The sequence below is a fragment of the Rhincodon typus genome, chromosome 48, assembly GCF_021869965.1.
Source record: "Rhincodon typus isolate 14 chromosome 48, sRhiTyp1.1, whole genome shotgun sequence".
NCBI classification, from domain to species: domain Eukaryota; kingdom Metazoa; phylum Chordata; class Chondrichthyes; order Orectolobiformes; family Rhincodontidae; genus Rhincodon; species Rhincodon typus.
Window position 1 is genome coordinate 3,164,847 of NC_063379.1, and position 16,728 is coordinate 3,181,574.

The 16,728-nt window shown below is 46.2% G+C and overlaps 1 protein-coding gene across 1 annotated transcript; it reads left to right on the forward strand.

Annotated features, from left to right (window-relative positions):
- Window positions 1–9,624: 9,624 nt before the first annotated feature.
- LOC109919666 (stefin-C-like) lies at window positions 9,625–12,496 on the forward strand. Its single transcript, XM_020519694.2, has 3 exons — window positions 9,625–9,857; window positions 10,349–10,450; window positions 11,879–12,496. Exons 1-3 carry the CDS (start codon window positions 9,816–9,818, stop codon window positions 12,008–12,010), a joined length of 276 nt encoding a protein of 91 aa, XP_020375283.2. The 5' UTR covers window positions 9,625–9,815; the 3' UTR covers window positions 12,011–12,496.
- The last annotated feature ends 4,232 nt before the right edge of the window (window positions 12,497–16,728 follow it).

Here is a 16,728-nt window from a genome sequence, read left to right on the forward strand (position 1 = left end):
GCAGCTGAAGATGGCTGGGCCTAGGACACTCCCCTGAGGAATTCCTGCAGAGATGTCCTGGAGCTGAGATGACTGACCTCCCACAATCACGACCATCTCCCTATGTGTCAGGTATGACTCCAACCAGTGGGGAGTCCCACCCCAAGCCCCGAACCCAATTTCCATTGATTCCAGTTTTGCTAGTGCACCTTGATTTCGCTTTCAGTCGAATATGGCCTTGAAGTGAAGACCTATCACTCTCACTTCACCTCACTGAATTAGATGAATAGCTATGACTGTATTGAATAACAGAGTTGGCTCAAAGGGCTCAAAGGCTTGCTTCTGCTCGTATCATCTATGTTCCTATTAAACGGCCCAGTAAGTGCCTTAGGTGAGGGATGATTAGGGATGCACAACAAATTCTGCCCTTGAGAACAATGCCCACATCCCAAGGCAGGAAGTATGTGCACATCTGTCCAATTTTTTTCGAAGCACCTGGTTCCCCAGGCACAGTTTCTGTGGTAAAAGCTGACAGGAAACATCTGAATTGTGTGTGACCAGAATGTTGCAGCAATTGCTGTGAGGAAATGATCCGCTTACACAACAAGCAGGTCCCAGAAATGACAACCAGAATGATGAAAGCATCGTAAACAGACAGGTCTTTGAAGGAGCGCTCCATTTTGTCAAGCTTTCTGAAAGACCGAAGGCCCATGTACAAACCATACTGGTCGCACAACAACTCTGGGTCTATCATGACACTTCTGAAGAAGGTTCACTGGACCCGAAACATCAACTCTGCTTTCTCTCTCTCTCTCCACAGATGCTGCCAGACCTGCTGAGTTTCTCCAGCGATTTCTGTTTTGGTTCGTTTCGGAGCTCCAGCATCAACGCAGCTCTGTCTTTCATTGCGTAACTCTGAGCCGATCATTGTTGAGTCTCCTAACAACCCTGTGTCAATCCGAGTAAATTTCCATGGTCTTGTGAGCTGAGTATAGAACTCAAATTAACTGCACCGTGATGCCCAGTCTTGAGCTGAGAGACACGTTCTGACACTACACCACTGAGCAGGATATTAGTGCCTCATTTTAAGTTGTAATCTCATTTTAATTTCCATTTTCATGTTCTATTTTAATTTCCCGTCCCTTGATTCCAGCCAGTTTTATTCTCATCTGGTGTTTCTGTAGCTGTCTGATTTGGTTCATTTACTGACGTTTATTGTATTTATTCCATGCATTTGCCATCTTAAAACACAGACTTAGAATATAAAGGTAGAAAAATAGAAATAAAGTTAAAAGTTCAACACTTAGTAAGGGCTTAGCCTGGATCCTGGCTGTCCCACCCCGATGCTGAGACCTACACCAGCACAAAGCAGTGGCCCAGTTTCAAGTCACTTCACTCACCACTATATTCAGAACCATGTTGCCATAGTGATGATACTATGGCTTTAAGAGGTGTACTTTGTCCTTTTTCTCGTGGTGATAGCTTTCAACAGAGATACTGCGTGATCTGCTCAAAGCCAATAAAGTAAACAGTTTGTGAGGCATTAGATAACAAGGTGTAGAGTTGGATGAACACAGCAGGCCAGGCAACATCAGAGGAGGACACTGGACTCTTCCCGAAACGTCAGCCTTCCTGCTCCTCTGATGCTGCTTGGCCTGCTGTGTTCATCCAATTCTACACCTTGTTATCTCAGATTCTCCAGCATCTGCAGTTCCTATTACCCCTTGTGAGGCGTTAGGTTTTTTTTTAAAGTTGGAACAATAGAAGTAGCATGAAGAGGTAGAGTCAAACTTCCACAGAAATAGGATTTTAATTTTATCTTTCAGCAGTTGTGGAATCTCTTCTTCCTATCTCCATGACAGCTAAAAACTGGGGTTCTCTTCCTGCTGCTAGAACTGCATGCGGGGGCAATCTATTTGTACTGAATTTGCCTCTGCCAAGGGTGCGTTTATGGGATGTTACTATATTGGAACAGTTGCTGTTTAGTTATTAAATAATCTATTGTTCTCTTAAGTTTTCCAATAGAGTTAAGTTATTCTAATTCTTCTTTCTTTTGTTGTATTTTAGCAACAGTGAATGCATAAAGTGTGTTTTGCTTCCAGCTGTTAGTTTGACCAATCGAATTGCACCCAGAGCAATGTGTGGCAATTGACTTCAAAATATATAAAGTATAGAGTTGGAGCAATCTCCAAAACATGTTTTGAGGCGGTTTGGTGCGGTCCATAACAAATTGAGGGCTCTTGCCCAAATCGAAATCTCCTAGTCCAGGTTGGGTTTAGAATTCTGGGACTTAAAGGCAGTGAGTGGTGGGTGTTGGTTTTTTTTTTATTTAGGTTGGTTCAAACAGGGTGTGTATTGTGTATTAATAGCTCTTTCAGTTACTAAGAGCTTACTGGGGTGGAAGAAGTCACTTGGGGGGTCTGACAGAATGTGAGCAAGGCAAAGCTTTTGGAATTGGCAAACAACCTGAAGCTGGAGTTGCCTCTGTCTGTGAGGAGAGGAGAACAAATTGTGGCAACAGCTCAGCATTTGCAATTGCCAGGGTTGCAATCAGAATCATCGGAAATGGCTAAAATCCAACTGCAAGAGAAGCAGCTTGAAGTTGAGGCAACGACAAGGGAAAAAGGAAATGAAGTAGTTTGAATTATGATTAAAAGCATAGCAAAAGAAAAAGGAAAGAATAGCCCTGGCAGAACAGAAAAGAAATGAAAGGAAGGCCCTAGCAGAAGAAAGGGAGAAAGAGAGAGAATAAAGGCAGAAAACAGAGAGTTTTTGAACTTCAGAGTTTGGAAGTGAAAACTCAAAGTCAGCTTAAAATGGCACAGGTAGGGCTGAAAGGTAGGAGTATTGATGAGGGCAGTGATGGAGAGTGATAGCATTGTAGCCAAAGGCCTGGTGTGGACGTGTTTAAGTATGTCCACATGTTGCCTAAGTTTGACAAGAAGGATGTGGAAGCCATTATCATCCATTTTAGAAAGTGGCTCAACAAATAAAGTGGCCGTTGATCATGTGGGTATTGTTGATCCAAACAAAGTTGGTAGGTACAGCTAGTGAGGTGTTTGCATCACCATCAGAGGAGGTATCTAGGGAGTATGAAGAGGTGAAGAAGGCTATTTTATGTGCATATGAGCTTGTGCCAGAAACCTACAGACGACATTTCAGGAATCTAAGGTTGCCGGGGACGAGCGGGGGTTTTGGAGGGGGACCTGGTTAAACATACTCAGAGTTTGAAAGGATCAAACAAAGCAATTTTGATAGGTGGATAAGGTCATTGAAAGTAGATCAAACATTTGATGCTCTTAGACAGGCGATTATTTTGGGGGAGTTCAAAAATTCACTTCCTGGGGTAATGAGAACTCATGGGGAAGATCAAAGAATTAAAATAGCAAGATTAGCGGAGGAAATGGCAGATGATGACGAGTTGGCTCGTGAATCAAATTCCGGCTACCAACATCAATTTCAATCCATGAGGGATAGAAATTGGGGAAGAGAAAATCTCATGGAAGATGGTAAATATAGTTGACCACAAAGTGAAAGGAAAGAAACTCATGATAAGAAAGAGAAGTGGAAAAGCCAAAGTGTTTTCACTGCAACAAAGTAGATCACATGAAATCACAGTGTTGGTGGTTTGGAAAAAGCACTGGGGAGACAGACGTGGGAAAACAGGGTAAGCCAGTGAGTTTGGTTGAAGTGGTAAAGGAGAGCAGTGAAAACTAAAAAGCTACAAAAGAATGTATGTCCTGACCAGGGGTTAGTTGAGAATAAAGCCCCATATCTCTTTAAAGAATTGACTTGCATGGGTAAGGCTTACTCAGGAGGAGTAGGTAAAGAAATTAAGATCTTAAGAGATACGGGCGCAAGTTGATCTTTGATGGTGAGAAATGAGGATGCAATTCAGAAGAAGTATTGCCAGAAAAGGTGTGGAATTCATGGAGAGAAGAGCAATATTTCACACAGGTTTGAGAGTCCAGTGAAAAGTGGTGAAGTGGTGGGAGGAGTAACTGAGAAATTCTCAGTTCCAGACATATAGTTTATCCTTGGTAATGATATGGCTGGGTCACAGATGGGAGTGATTCCTACTGTGGTTGAAAAGCCAGTGGAAAATCAGGCAACTGAGGTGTTACAAGAAGTATATCCTGGGATGCTTTTTTTCTTACCATGTGGTAACAAGGTCACAAAGCTACAGGTGGAACCAGGAAGAGAAATCAAGGATTAAAGATAAGGAAGTTGAAGTTCAATTATCACAGACTATATTTGATTCAATGGTCGGGAGAAAACAAGACCAGGTGGAGGACTAAGTGGATATTTTTAGTTCAGAGAAGCTAGCTGAATTATAACAGAAAAAAGCAAAACTAAAGCAGTTGTATCGTACTCAGAAGAAGAATCTGAGTGCATCCAAGAATGTTGCTATCCATATTCCAGAAGATCATCAAACGCCATTTCCGCCACCTCCGGCGAGATGCCACCACCAGACACATATTTCCCTCCCCTCCCTTGTCCACCTTCTGCAGGGACCGTTCCCTCCAGGATACCCTGGTCCACACTTCCTTCACCCCCAACACCTCTCCACAGGCCTACGGCACCTTCACCTGTAACCTGCAACACCTGCCCATTTACCTCCTCCCTCCCCAGTGTCCAAGAGCCCAAACATACCTTCCAGGTGAAGCAACACTTCACCTGCACTTCCCAGAATCTAGTCTACTGCATTCGCTGCTCACAGTGTGGTCTCTTCTACATTGGGGAAACGGAGCGTAAACTGGGTGACCGCTTTGCAGAACATGTACATTCTGCTCGCAAAAAAAGACCCTGAACTACCTGTTGCCTGCCATTTCAATGCACCACCCTGCTCCCTGGCCAACATCTCTGTCTCTGACTCGCTGCAGTGTTCCAGTGAAGCTCAATGCAAACTGAAGGAGCAACACCTCATTTTCTGCTTGGGGACCTTACAGCCCTCCGGACTCAATATTGAGTTCAGTAATTTTAGGGCCTAAACTCTCCCATGTCCCAGACCCCCACCCCACACACTAGGCCTTGTTACCACATAGCCTGCCATTACACACCCCCTGTTGTTAGTCACTAACAGTCCCCATTAACAACTATTCACCCTCCCAGCCTGATCGTTAGCAACTCCTTTGTCTGTCCAGACAGCATCAGAGGAGCAGGAAAGCTGACATTTCGGGTCTGGACCCTTCTTCAGAAATGTGTTCTTCCAGCTCCACACCCTGTTATCTCAGGCTCCAGCATCGGCAGTTCCTACTATCCCTTTGTCTGTCCAACTGTCTTTCTCTCTCTTTGGGCTCTATACTATCGTTTACTCCCTACCCCACCCACCTTCCTATTTTCTGCATGTAAACTGACATTTTCCCAGCCACCATCAGTTCTGAGGAAGGGTCACTGGACCCGGAACATTAACTCTGTTTTTCCCTTCACAGATGCTGCCAAACCTGCTGAGATTTTCCAGCAACTTCTGTTTTTGTTCCTGATTTACAGCATCCACAGTTCTTTCAGTTTTTATAGGAAGAAGGTGTTGCAGGCAGCACATGAATTACAAGTAAAAGGTCATTTGGGAGTAAGGAAAACTGAAGCCAAAATACAAAAACATTTTTATTGATTTGAACTGCAAAAGTATGTGATTGACTTTTGCTGGACAGGTTCTGTATGTTAGGTAATTGGCAAACCTCAGGAAGTGATAAAAACAGCACGCTTTTTACCTGTTCTTGCATTTCAGGAGCTATTTATAAGAATATTAATTGATTGTGCAAGACGCCCACCAAAACAGACATCAGTATTTGTTGACCATAATGAATGAGTCTACTAGATTTCCAGAGGCTATTTCATTACTCAGTATCCTGGCTAAAAGGAGAAATTACTCATTTTTTTCAAACCACATGCAGAAAAATAATCAAATCAAGGATCAAATTGTACATCAAAGTTATTCCAAGGAAGTTATGTTTACCTCAGGATTAAAACTATTCAAATCCACAACATACCATCCAGTATTGCAGAGAGCATTAGAACGATGACATCAAACTTGTTAAGGGCTTATAGTCTAGACAATCCAGAAGGAATAAAGGAATTCCATTTGTATTTTTTGCTATTAGGCATGCACCTAAAGAATCAACTAAGTTAAGTGAGGAGACCACTGAAATTAATTAAGGTGAAATTGATAAGTCAGTGTTCAGATACAAGAGATTTGGACTGCGTGTCAAATTTTAGTGAAAGATTAAAATAACGCTGGTGAGTCAGCTACATAACATTTAAAAATCGCACAACATGAGATGAAGCAAGAAGCAGACCAGAAAACAAAAATTTGTACCTTCGCTGGGAGATAAAGTGTTCCTATTACTACCAGTGGTAGATGAATCTTTAAAGGCAAGGTGAGGTAGGCCTTTCCAAATTAATTCACTGAGGTGAACTATTTGTTAAGAACGCCAGATAGAAAGAAATCTCACAGAGTGTGTGATGTGAATATGCTCAAAATGTATTTTGATAGGGAAGGGAAGCAAAAGGAGAATGTGGTGTTACTGGTCACACAGAGTGAAGAACCAAGTTCAGACAATTATGAATTGGACATTGCTCAAATTAAGTTGGACAATGAGGAGGTTCTCAAAAATTGGGATAAAGTATTGAGTTATTTTCCTGAGGAAAACTGAAATGACCTGAAGAATTATTACAATCTCATGGGGGAGATATGAGGGAATCAATTGGGAAGTACTAATCTGATTATGCATGTCTCAATTGAGCAACATCCTTATGGGGTCTTAATCGAATAAATTTAGCACAGGTTCAAAAAGACATTGACCACATGCTCAAAGACAACATAATCCAGGTGAGTTGCACCAATGGAGCTCACTCATTGTATGGTGCGAAAACCAGATGATTATCTGTGGGCTACTGCAGAGTCCACATAGTTACAAAATCTGATTCATATCTTATTCAAGTCTTGGAAGACTGTATCGGGACAAGCAACTTATACTTCACAGTTGGACTTACTCAGAGGATGCTGGCAGGCACCTTTATCTGAAAGACCGAAGGAAATCTCAGCTATCGTGACACCAAATGGAGTGCATCAGTTTAAAGAGTCATGCCACTTGGTATGAAAAATGCGCCAGCCAAATTTTAAAGACTAACCTGCACTGAGCCACATCACTGGACTTGGACAAAAAGCCGCACAGCAATGTGAAAACAAAGGTCATTGGGGAGTTTCCCAGGTCATAGAAGAGGACGGAGGTACTACAATTCCTGGTTCTTGTTGGAAGTATGTACTGAATGTTAGCTGCTACACTCACTGGATGGTTGAAGAAATGGAGAAAAGTTCAGTGAATGGAGGAAGGACAGAAAGCGTTTGACAGTCGGAAAGCTGTATCGGGCTCGGTCTGGTCCGTAACATCAATACTTCAGCGCCATCTCGCCTCTACTGACCTTCGCTGCCACCAACAGTCCACACTGGGACATTCTCGGAAACGTAGGCATCGCTGAAGCCAACGGGTCTGGACCCATATGACCACTGGTAACACAAACTGGACCCCTCCGCCGAAGCCACTGGGAACACAACCTTGCCGCCCCCAAGAGGTCTGAGCTTGCCCAAGTAAGATCAAAAATGGAAGAAAAAAAGGAGAAGGAGGAAAAGTGATTGGAGCAAAAGAGCCCTGAGTTCCTGGGCTCTGATATAACTGACAGTCTCGCCAGATCAACTCAATGGGCTGTCATTATTCAAACACACAGCTGTGGGACAGGGGTCACAGACATGTCAGGCGGAGTAAAGATTTATCTTTAAGCGAAATCATATCATAGATTCCCTACAGTGTGAAAACGGGTCATTCAGCCCAACACCGCCCCTCCATAGAGCATCCCACCCTGACTCATTTCCCTACCCCTGTATTTCCCATTGTCTAATCCAAACATCCCTGGACACTATGAGACAATTTAGCACGGTCAACCCACCCTAACCTACACATCCCTGGGCATTATGGGACAATTTAGCACGGCCAATCCACCCTAACCTGCACATCCCTGGGCACTAGGGGACAATATAGCACGGCCAACCCACCCTAACCTGCACATCCCTGGGCACTATGGGACAATTTAGCAAGGCCAATCCACCCTAACCTGCACATCCCTGGGCACTACAGGACAATTTAGCATGGCCAACCCACCCTAACCTGCACATCCCTGGGCACTATGGGACAATTTAGCGCGGCCAATCCACCTAGCCAGCACATCTTTGGACTGTGGGAGGAAACCGGAGCGCCTGGAGAAAACCCACGCAGACACGGGGAGAATGTGCAAACTGCACACACGCAGTCGCCTGAGGGTGGGATCGAACCCAGGTCCCTGGCGACGTGAGTCAACAATGCTAACCACTGAGCCACCAAAGTCGATGGGTTTTGTCTGAGAACGAAAGAATTACAAAACTATCCCGACCATCCTTTTTTCACAATATCTGAATAACTTCAAATTAAATTATCAAACAGGTCCAGGCAATTGAAATTCAAACTCCAACAGCTTAGAGAGCAGCAAATCAATCACTATGTTATGGTCGTCCAATGATAAGTTGCACTTTCAGAGGGTCAGTACTGAGGGAACGTTGCACTGTCAGAGAGTCATTACCAAGGGCAGAGTGAAAAATGTAATATCTCAAAGGCTTCAAATTTCTTGTGTGAGTTTTGAATCCCAGATCCTTCAGAACTGGTGGCGACTGGCCATTCTCTCCCTGAGAAAGAAAGCAGTGCATTTGTCTGGGGGGGTACAGAAACCGGGGTGGGGGGGGAGGTGGTGGTGTTCATAGCTCAAGGATAAGGAGTCAACCATTTAGGACAGAGATAAGGAGAAATGTTATTTATCAGAGAGTGGTGCAGTTGTGAAAGTCACTGCCACAGAAAACACTTGAGGCCCAAACATTAAATGCTTTCAAACATGAGTAAGACATTGTTCTTGGTGCGAAGTGGATTAAAGTGTTTGGGGAGACAATGGGAACAAGGGGAATGAGTTGGATGAACAGCCAGGATCATTTTCAATGGCGGAGCAGATTTGAAGGGCTGGTGGCCTACTCCTGCTCATATTTGCTATGTTTCTGGGTCTTCTCATTTTTTCACACTGTTAACCTCATCCCTAACGGAGAAAATAAGGCTCTCAAAATTTCACAATGAACCCTGAAGCAGGAAACATGTTGACACAGGCTTTTCACTGTACAGCCACTGATACTTGGCATGGATATAATCAGCAGTGAGGTCTCAATGTGATGGGGGGGTGTCAGGGAAGTAGGGATTTACACCAGCGGCTCAACAAAAGAACTCGTGGAATTGCAATGATGGAAGGTGCAGGAGGGCCATTCAGCCCACTGTGGCTCCTTGGAAGAGGAGTAAATTGAGTCAGAGTTGACGACTCTTTCTCTGTCCCTCTGTACACAGCCGAGACACAGATGCCGATCCTTACGGGGCACCAGAGCTAATCCAGAACTGTACAGCCCTTTCCTGTCTCCAATCCCCATCATTAAAATCGCAGGACTTTAAAAGCAGAAGGTGGCGAGAAATGGGGGCAGGAAATTTTGCATGTCAGAAAGAGTAGGAAGGAGAGAATGAGGCAATCGAAAACAGGGACCAGCACCATCCCCCGCATCCCCATTTCCAGATGACAGGATGGAACAAACAATGAGAGGCTGAGGGTGGAGCGGAGAGAGTGGGAGAGACTTCCCAAGCGAACAGCCTCTTCAGTGAGGGGAGGAGCAAGAGGAAGCAGCAAACCTTATAAACGCAGAATGCCAAATGGGGAAACAGAGGGAGAGACAGCGAGAGACAACAAGAATGGCATCATAAATACCTGGTGGTACATCTGGTATGGAAGCCACGACTAGCGACATTCAGGCCATTGTCCAGTTAGTGAGTAAACTTTCTCCACATCCACTTTAACCGGTACAACAAACCAGGCCGAGCCACTCCACATTTCCCCAGATCTGGATAACACTGAGTCTTTGAAAAAATTGAAGTGCTTGCTTTCAACTTGAGTTAGACTTCTGATGCCGGTGCATCACTCCCTCAGCACTGACCCTCCGACAGTGCGGCGCTCCCTCAGCACTGACCCTCCGACAGTGCGGCGCTCCCTCAGCGCTGACCCTCCGACAGTGCGGCGCTCCCTCAGCACTGACCCTCCGACAGTGCGGCGCTCCCTCAGCACTGACCCTCCGACAGTGCTGCACTCCCTCAGCACTGACCCTCCGACAGTGCCTGCTCCCTCAGCACTGACCCTTCGACTGTGCCCACTCCCTCAGCACTGACCCTCTGACAGCGCAGCTCTCCCTCAGCACTGACTCTCTGACAGTGAGTAACGCTGGCATTCTCTGTGTTTTTTTCTCCGTTGTGCCTGTGCCCAGTTGAAGAACTCCGTTGTGGAAAAGTTGAATCGCCCGCTGCATGTTTATCACGCGATCTCATATCGGTCTCAAGTGGTGGCTGGAATGAATTACTTCATTAAGGTCTGTAAGCAGTATCCACCTGTTTTCCTCTGACAGTTTTCTCCTCACAGAATCTACACAAAAGCTCCATCTGAGGAAGAGATAATTTTAAAACCGTGTTGCGTCTGTTTAACTCCTCGAGACTGCTCTCTCATTCATTTCGGATCTGACAGTGTCCTGAACTCCTCTTTTCTACTGACCCTCAGGATGTCCTTCTTCCTGCTTGTAGCTGTCCCCTGCCTTTGTGATCTGCTGTCACATTTGTATCTCTTACCCCATCCATACACCTCCGCCCTAGCATGCCCTGTGACATCCTCCTGCCAACTCAGTTTCCAGCAACCCCTCTTCCTAATGCTGCCTTCTCTGTATCTATCCGATCTGATCATACAGTCCATCCACTGAGATCCTGGCTACACTCTTCCCTCTCATGTTCCTACTTCACTTCCAAATCCAACGTGCGCTTCACCGTTCTCTGTCCCAAAAGGCTTTTTGGTGAACATCGAGAACATGTCATTGGGAAAACTCACTCAGCTCAGCGTTTGAAAATGATTGATCTCTGTTGTGCACGGTTTCTCCGCTTTTCCCCCAATGGAAAAATGTCTCAGGTAACTAGGAACACATTCTTCCATGTGTATTTGATTGTAAATTTCCAGAATGCCCCCAGTAAAGGACAAGAGAGATAGTAGTAACTCATAGACAACTATGAACGGTAGGGCCTGGAGGGGCCTACAGAGATAGGGAGGGGAGTAAGGGCTGGAGGGGGCTACAGAAATAGGGAGAGGAGTAGGGGCTGGAGGGGGCTACAGAGATAGGGAGGGGAGTAGGGCCTGGAGGGGCCTACAGAGATAGGGAGGGGAGTAAGAGCTGGAGGGACTTACAGAGACAGGGACGGGTTTTGGGGCTGGAGGAGGTTACAGAGACAGGAAAGGCGTGTAGGGGCTGGGGAAGGTTATAGAGATAGGGAGGGGGTGTAAGTGCTGGCATAGGTTACAGAGATATGGAGGGGGTGTAGGGGCTGGAGGGGGTTACGGAGATAAGGATGGGGTGTAGGGGCTGGAGGAGCTTTCAGAGATAGAGATCGTTGCCGGGGCTGGAACTGGTTACAGAAAAATATAGGTCTATCAAGGTTGGAAATGCAGTACTGAGGAATGGGTGCACTGTCAAAGGGTCAGTCCTGAGTGCGGGCACTGTCGGAGGGTCAGTGCTGAATGAGCGGGCACTGTCGGAGGGTCAGCACTGAGGGAGCGGGCACTGTCGGAGGGTCAGTGCTGAATGAGCGGGCACTGTCGGAGGGTCAGCGCTGCGTGAGCAGGCACTTTCGGAGGGTCAGTACTGAGTGAGTACTGTACTGTCACAGAGGTGTTGTGCTGAGGTGTTTTGCTTCATGTTGTACGGGTCAGCCATGTGAAGCATTCTTTGTAAACTCATTGGTGTGTTTTTATTTTGAAGGTTGTGATTGGGGATGCTGATGATTACATACACATACGGGTGTTCCAGCCACTGCCCTCTTCTGATGCCAAACTGTCCCTGGAAAAAATCCAAACAAACAAGAAACTGTTTGATGAGCTGGAGTACTTCTAGGACAGGCCCAGAGCATCTCTTGTGTCTCCCTCCCCTCACGGTCAAACGATGTTTGTAAAGAAATTCCCTGCCTTTTCCTTCTATTTTCATCCTGACCACTGTACTGTCCCTGCCTCACAGCTGCCCCCACCCCAAATAGACTGAAGTGATTTAAGAAGGCAGCTCACCATTAGCTTCTTCAGGCTAACTATTAATGGAGCAATAAAATGCTAGTTCTGCATTTAATGCTAATGCTGCATGGGATAAGTGATTCCAACTCAAAAAGCCCTATTCACCCTTAACACAAAACATCTCCAGCAAGAAAAGGCTTAATGCTATTCTCATAGAATCTTGCTTTGTGCAAAAATGCCCCAGCCCCTAAAACTCACTAAAGGAAATTTGAAGACCTGAACAGCTCAAGCCGGCAATGGAAACCCCTCATCCCCGTGACTGGGCTATTCAACTGTAATTGCATTGCACAGCAGTCAATAAAAGAATTTTGAAGCACTTACTTGTGGCCATTGATTCTATCAATTTTGAAAGTGAGATCAGATGGATTCCAGAAACAATTGGCTTTTGCTGAGTGTCCTGAGAAGTACTAGCTTCCAACTAAACACAGGGAAAATGGTATGACAGATTATCATTTGTAAGTTGGGTTTTGAAGTTGAGATAAAATGGAGGTGTGGATTCAGTTCTGTTAAAGTATTTTTTCCCCCCAGTGGTCAGAAAGTCATTTGGAACAGTGAACTAAAAGTATCATTTCCAAGAAGGCCTGTGACTTTAGTTGAGTCCTAGTTAGATATCTATGGTGATAGCTGATAGAGTAAATGTTAAAGTTTTATGACATGCAGAGAAAAAGACCAAGGGGCACGAATTGGTTGAATAAATTTCTGAACAGTCATGTTTTCAGGACAGAAAAGCTGTGTCCGCCCAGCAGTAGGGAAGTCTGCTCACTTGCATAAAGTTCCAGCTCAGGAGACAAGTTCGTAAAGTCTCTAGGCTGTGAGAGTTTGTGTCAACTTTTCTGAAGCTGCCAGAACTGAAAAGATGTTTGGGTCATCTGCCCTGCAAAAATCTCTCAAAGCCATATGTGCTGTAAAGAGTCGGTTAAGTTAGAAATTAAAGTTAAGACGGGAGTGACACTTCATTGGGTAAGAGAATCTGTAAAGGATATTGCTGGGGGAAATGTGAAATTTTGTTTTCCTGTCGCCGATAAGATCATTCTGTTGTGTAAGGGCTTTAGGACACTGGAATAATCTTGTGTTAATGTCACAGAGCTGTACCTCTCCAGTAACCTGATAAGCATATAATTATGGAACAAAGAAGATAAATTAGTCTTTAAATAATCTAACAATAAGGTTAGAGTTGTGTATATGGATGATTGCCAGGCATTGCAGCATTTTAATTGAATCTATAATAAATATGGTGTAAAACACTCAAGACTGAAAATAGATCTTCAATTTGCATTCTCCTTGGCCAGCCTGTCTTAAACGCAAATTCTGACATAAAACCGGTTAAACTTTCTAATTTGTCATAGATATCAAGAATTTTTTTTTCCTATTGAGTGATAAACTTGTGTAGTTCTAACAAAGAACAATGGCAGCCATGAGTGAATGCGTTCAGTGACTAACCAAGCAGGTGCAAAAATGATCTATCAAGCCAGATTTCACTCTGGGATTGGACTTGCTCAGGTAGGATCATGATGTCAGTTTCAGACAGGCAGTGTTTCCATTGGCTCTGGTTCCATCTTCTACATTCAGTCAAATGCTGCCTTCATGTCAAGAAAAATGGCCCTCACTTCTCACCTGAAGTTCAGTTTTATTTTGTCCATGTTGAATGCAAGGACTCAACTAAAGTCACTTACCTTGTTGGAAACGACACTTTTAGTTCACTGTTCCAAATGACTTTCTGACCACGGGGGAAAAAAGTACTTTGACAGAATTGAATCCACACCTTCATTTTTTCTCAACTTCGAAACCCAACTTACAAATGAGGCCAGGAGCTGAATGGACCTGATAGAATGCCAAATGAGTGCCAGTGAGTTGGTAATTCTTTTACAACGACTTGTTGATGGCACCTTCCAACGCTGAGCTGATGATTGAGAGCAGTCGGATTGGCCTTCAGTGTGTAAGGGATACAAATCTGAAAGCTACATGTTGCTTGGTAGATACCAGTGTTGTTGTTGCACAGTGGTGCCAGGGCTACAGCGGGTTTTAGAGCAAAAGTCTTCAGCACCATTGACAGAACGTTGTCAGGGACCATAGCATTGGCACTATGTCGTGCCTTCAGAAATTTCTTGACCTCACATAGACTGAATTAAACTAGCATCAGCTATGCTACGGACTGCCGGGGCAGGACAAGTTGGATATTCGACTCAGCGATTCTAGCTGAGGTTTGTTGCAAAAGTAAAAGCTTGACACATGCACATTGAGCGTAAGGATATTTCTGGAGCCTTATCTCCCCTTCCATTGAGTTGGTGAATGGTCATATTACAATAAACATTTGGATGTTGAAGAATTTCAGACAGATGTGATTAAGTGGGTGTGGGGTCATTTGCAGCAGTGTCAGAAGGTCAGTATAGAGGGAGTGTTGCACTGTCGGAGGGTCAGTACTGAGGGAGTGCCGCACTGTCAGAGGGTTAGTCCTGAGGGGGCGCCGCACTGTCAGTGGGTCAAGACTGAGGGAGCACCGCACCGTGAGAGGGTCAGTACTAAGGGAGTGCGGCACTGTCGGAGGTTCAGTGCTGAGGGAGTACCACACTGTCTCAGAGTCAGTGTTGAGGGAGTGCCGCACTGTCGGAGGGTTAGTACTAAGGGAGTGCTGCACTGTTGGAGGGTCATAGTGAGGGAGCGCTGCACTGTCGGAAAGTCCGTGGTGGGGGAGTGCTGCACTGTTGGATGGTCAGTCCTGAGGGGGAGCTGCACTGTTGCAGAGTCAACACCTGGGGAGTGCTGCACTGTTAGAGGGTCAGCACTGAGGGAGTGCCACTCATTCAGAGAGTCCATACTGAGGGAGTGCCGCACAGTCGGAGGATCAGTGCTGAGGGAGTGCCGCACAGTCAGAGGGTCAGTGCTGAAGGAGTGCTGCACTGTCGGAGGGTGAGTACTGAGGGAGCTCAGCATTGTTGTCGGGTCAGTCCTGAGGGAGTGCTGCACTGTCAGAGCGTCAGTACTGAGGGAGTGCTGCAGAGTTGGAGGATCAGTGCTGAGGGAGTGCCGCACTGTGGGAGGGTCAGTACTGTGGGAGCTCCGCACTGTCAAAGGGTCAGTGCTGAGGGAGTGCCGCATCGTCGGAGGGTCAGTGCTGAGGGAGCACCACACTGTCGGAGGGTGAGTACTGAGGAAGCACTGCACTGTTGGTGGGTAAGTGCTGAGGGAGCACTGCACTGTCGGAGGGTCAGTGCTGAGGGTGCGCCACACTGTCAGAGCATCAGTACTGAGCAAGTGTCACACTTTCAGAGGGTCAGTACCGGGGGAGTGCCACACGATTGGAGGGTTGGCTCTGAGGGGATGCCGCACTGTTGGACGGTCAGTGCTGAGGGAGCGCCGCACTATCGTAACATAACCTGTACATCCCTGTGCACTATGGGACAATCGAGCATGGCCAAACTACCCTAACCTGCATATCCCTGCATAACCTAATATAGTAAGGTAAGAGATAGCACGGTGTAGAGCTGGATGAACACAGCAGGCCAAGCAGCATCAGAGGAGCAGGAAGGCTGACGTTTCGGGTCTGGACCCTTCTTCAGAAATGGGGGAGCGACAGGGGATTCTGAAATAAATAGGGAGAGAGGGGGAGGCGGATGGAAGATGGACAAAGGAGAAGATAGGTGGAGAGGAGACAGACAGGTCAAAGAGGCGGTGATGGAGCCAAGAAGGGTGAGTGTAGGTGGGGACTTAGGGTGGGGATAGGACTGACCTATCCCACTACCCGATAACTCTGAATTTCCTGCCACCAATCCACCCGAACTTGCACAGCCCTAGGCACGATGGGACAATTTAGTACGGCCAATCCACCCTAACCTGAACATCCCTGGACGCTATTGCATGATTTAGTATGGCCAATCGACCCAAAACAGCACATCCCTGGACACGATGGCACAATTTAGCATGGCCAATCCACCCTAACCTGCACATCCCTGGGCACTATGGGGCAATTTAGCACGGCCAATCCACCCTAACCTGCACATCCTTGGACACTATGGGACAATTTTGCACCGCCAACCCACCCGAATCTGCACATCCCGGGGCACTAAGGGACAATTTAGCACAGCCAATCCACCCTAACCTGCACATCCATGGACACTGTTGGACAATTTAACATGGCCAATCCACCCTAACCTGCACATCCCTGGGCACTATGGGAGAATTTAGCACGGCCAACCCACCCTAACCTGCACATCCCTGGGCACTATGGGACAATTTAGCACGGCCAATCCACCCGAACCTGCACATCCCTGGGCACTATGGAACAATTTAGCACGGCCAATCCACCCTAACCTGCACATCCCTGGACGCTATGGCACAATTTAGCACGGCCAATCCACCCTAAATCTGCACATCCCTGGGCACTATGGGACAGTTTCCCATGGCCAATCCACCCTAAAGTGCACATCCTGGGGCACTATGGGACAATTTAGCATGGACAATCCACCCTAACCTGCACATCCCTGGGCACTATGGGGCAATTTAACACGGCCAATCCACCCTAACCTGCACATCCCTGGGCACTATGGGACA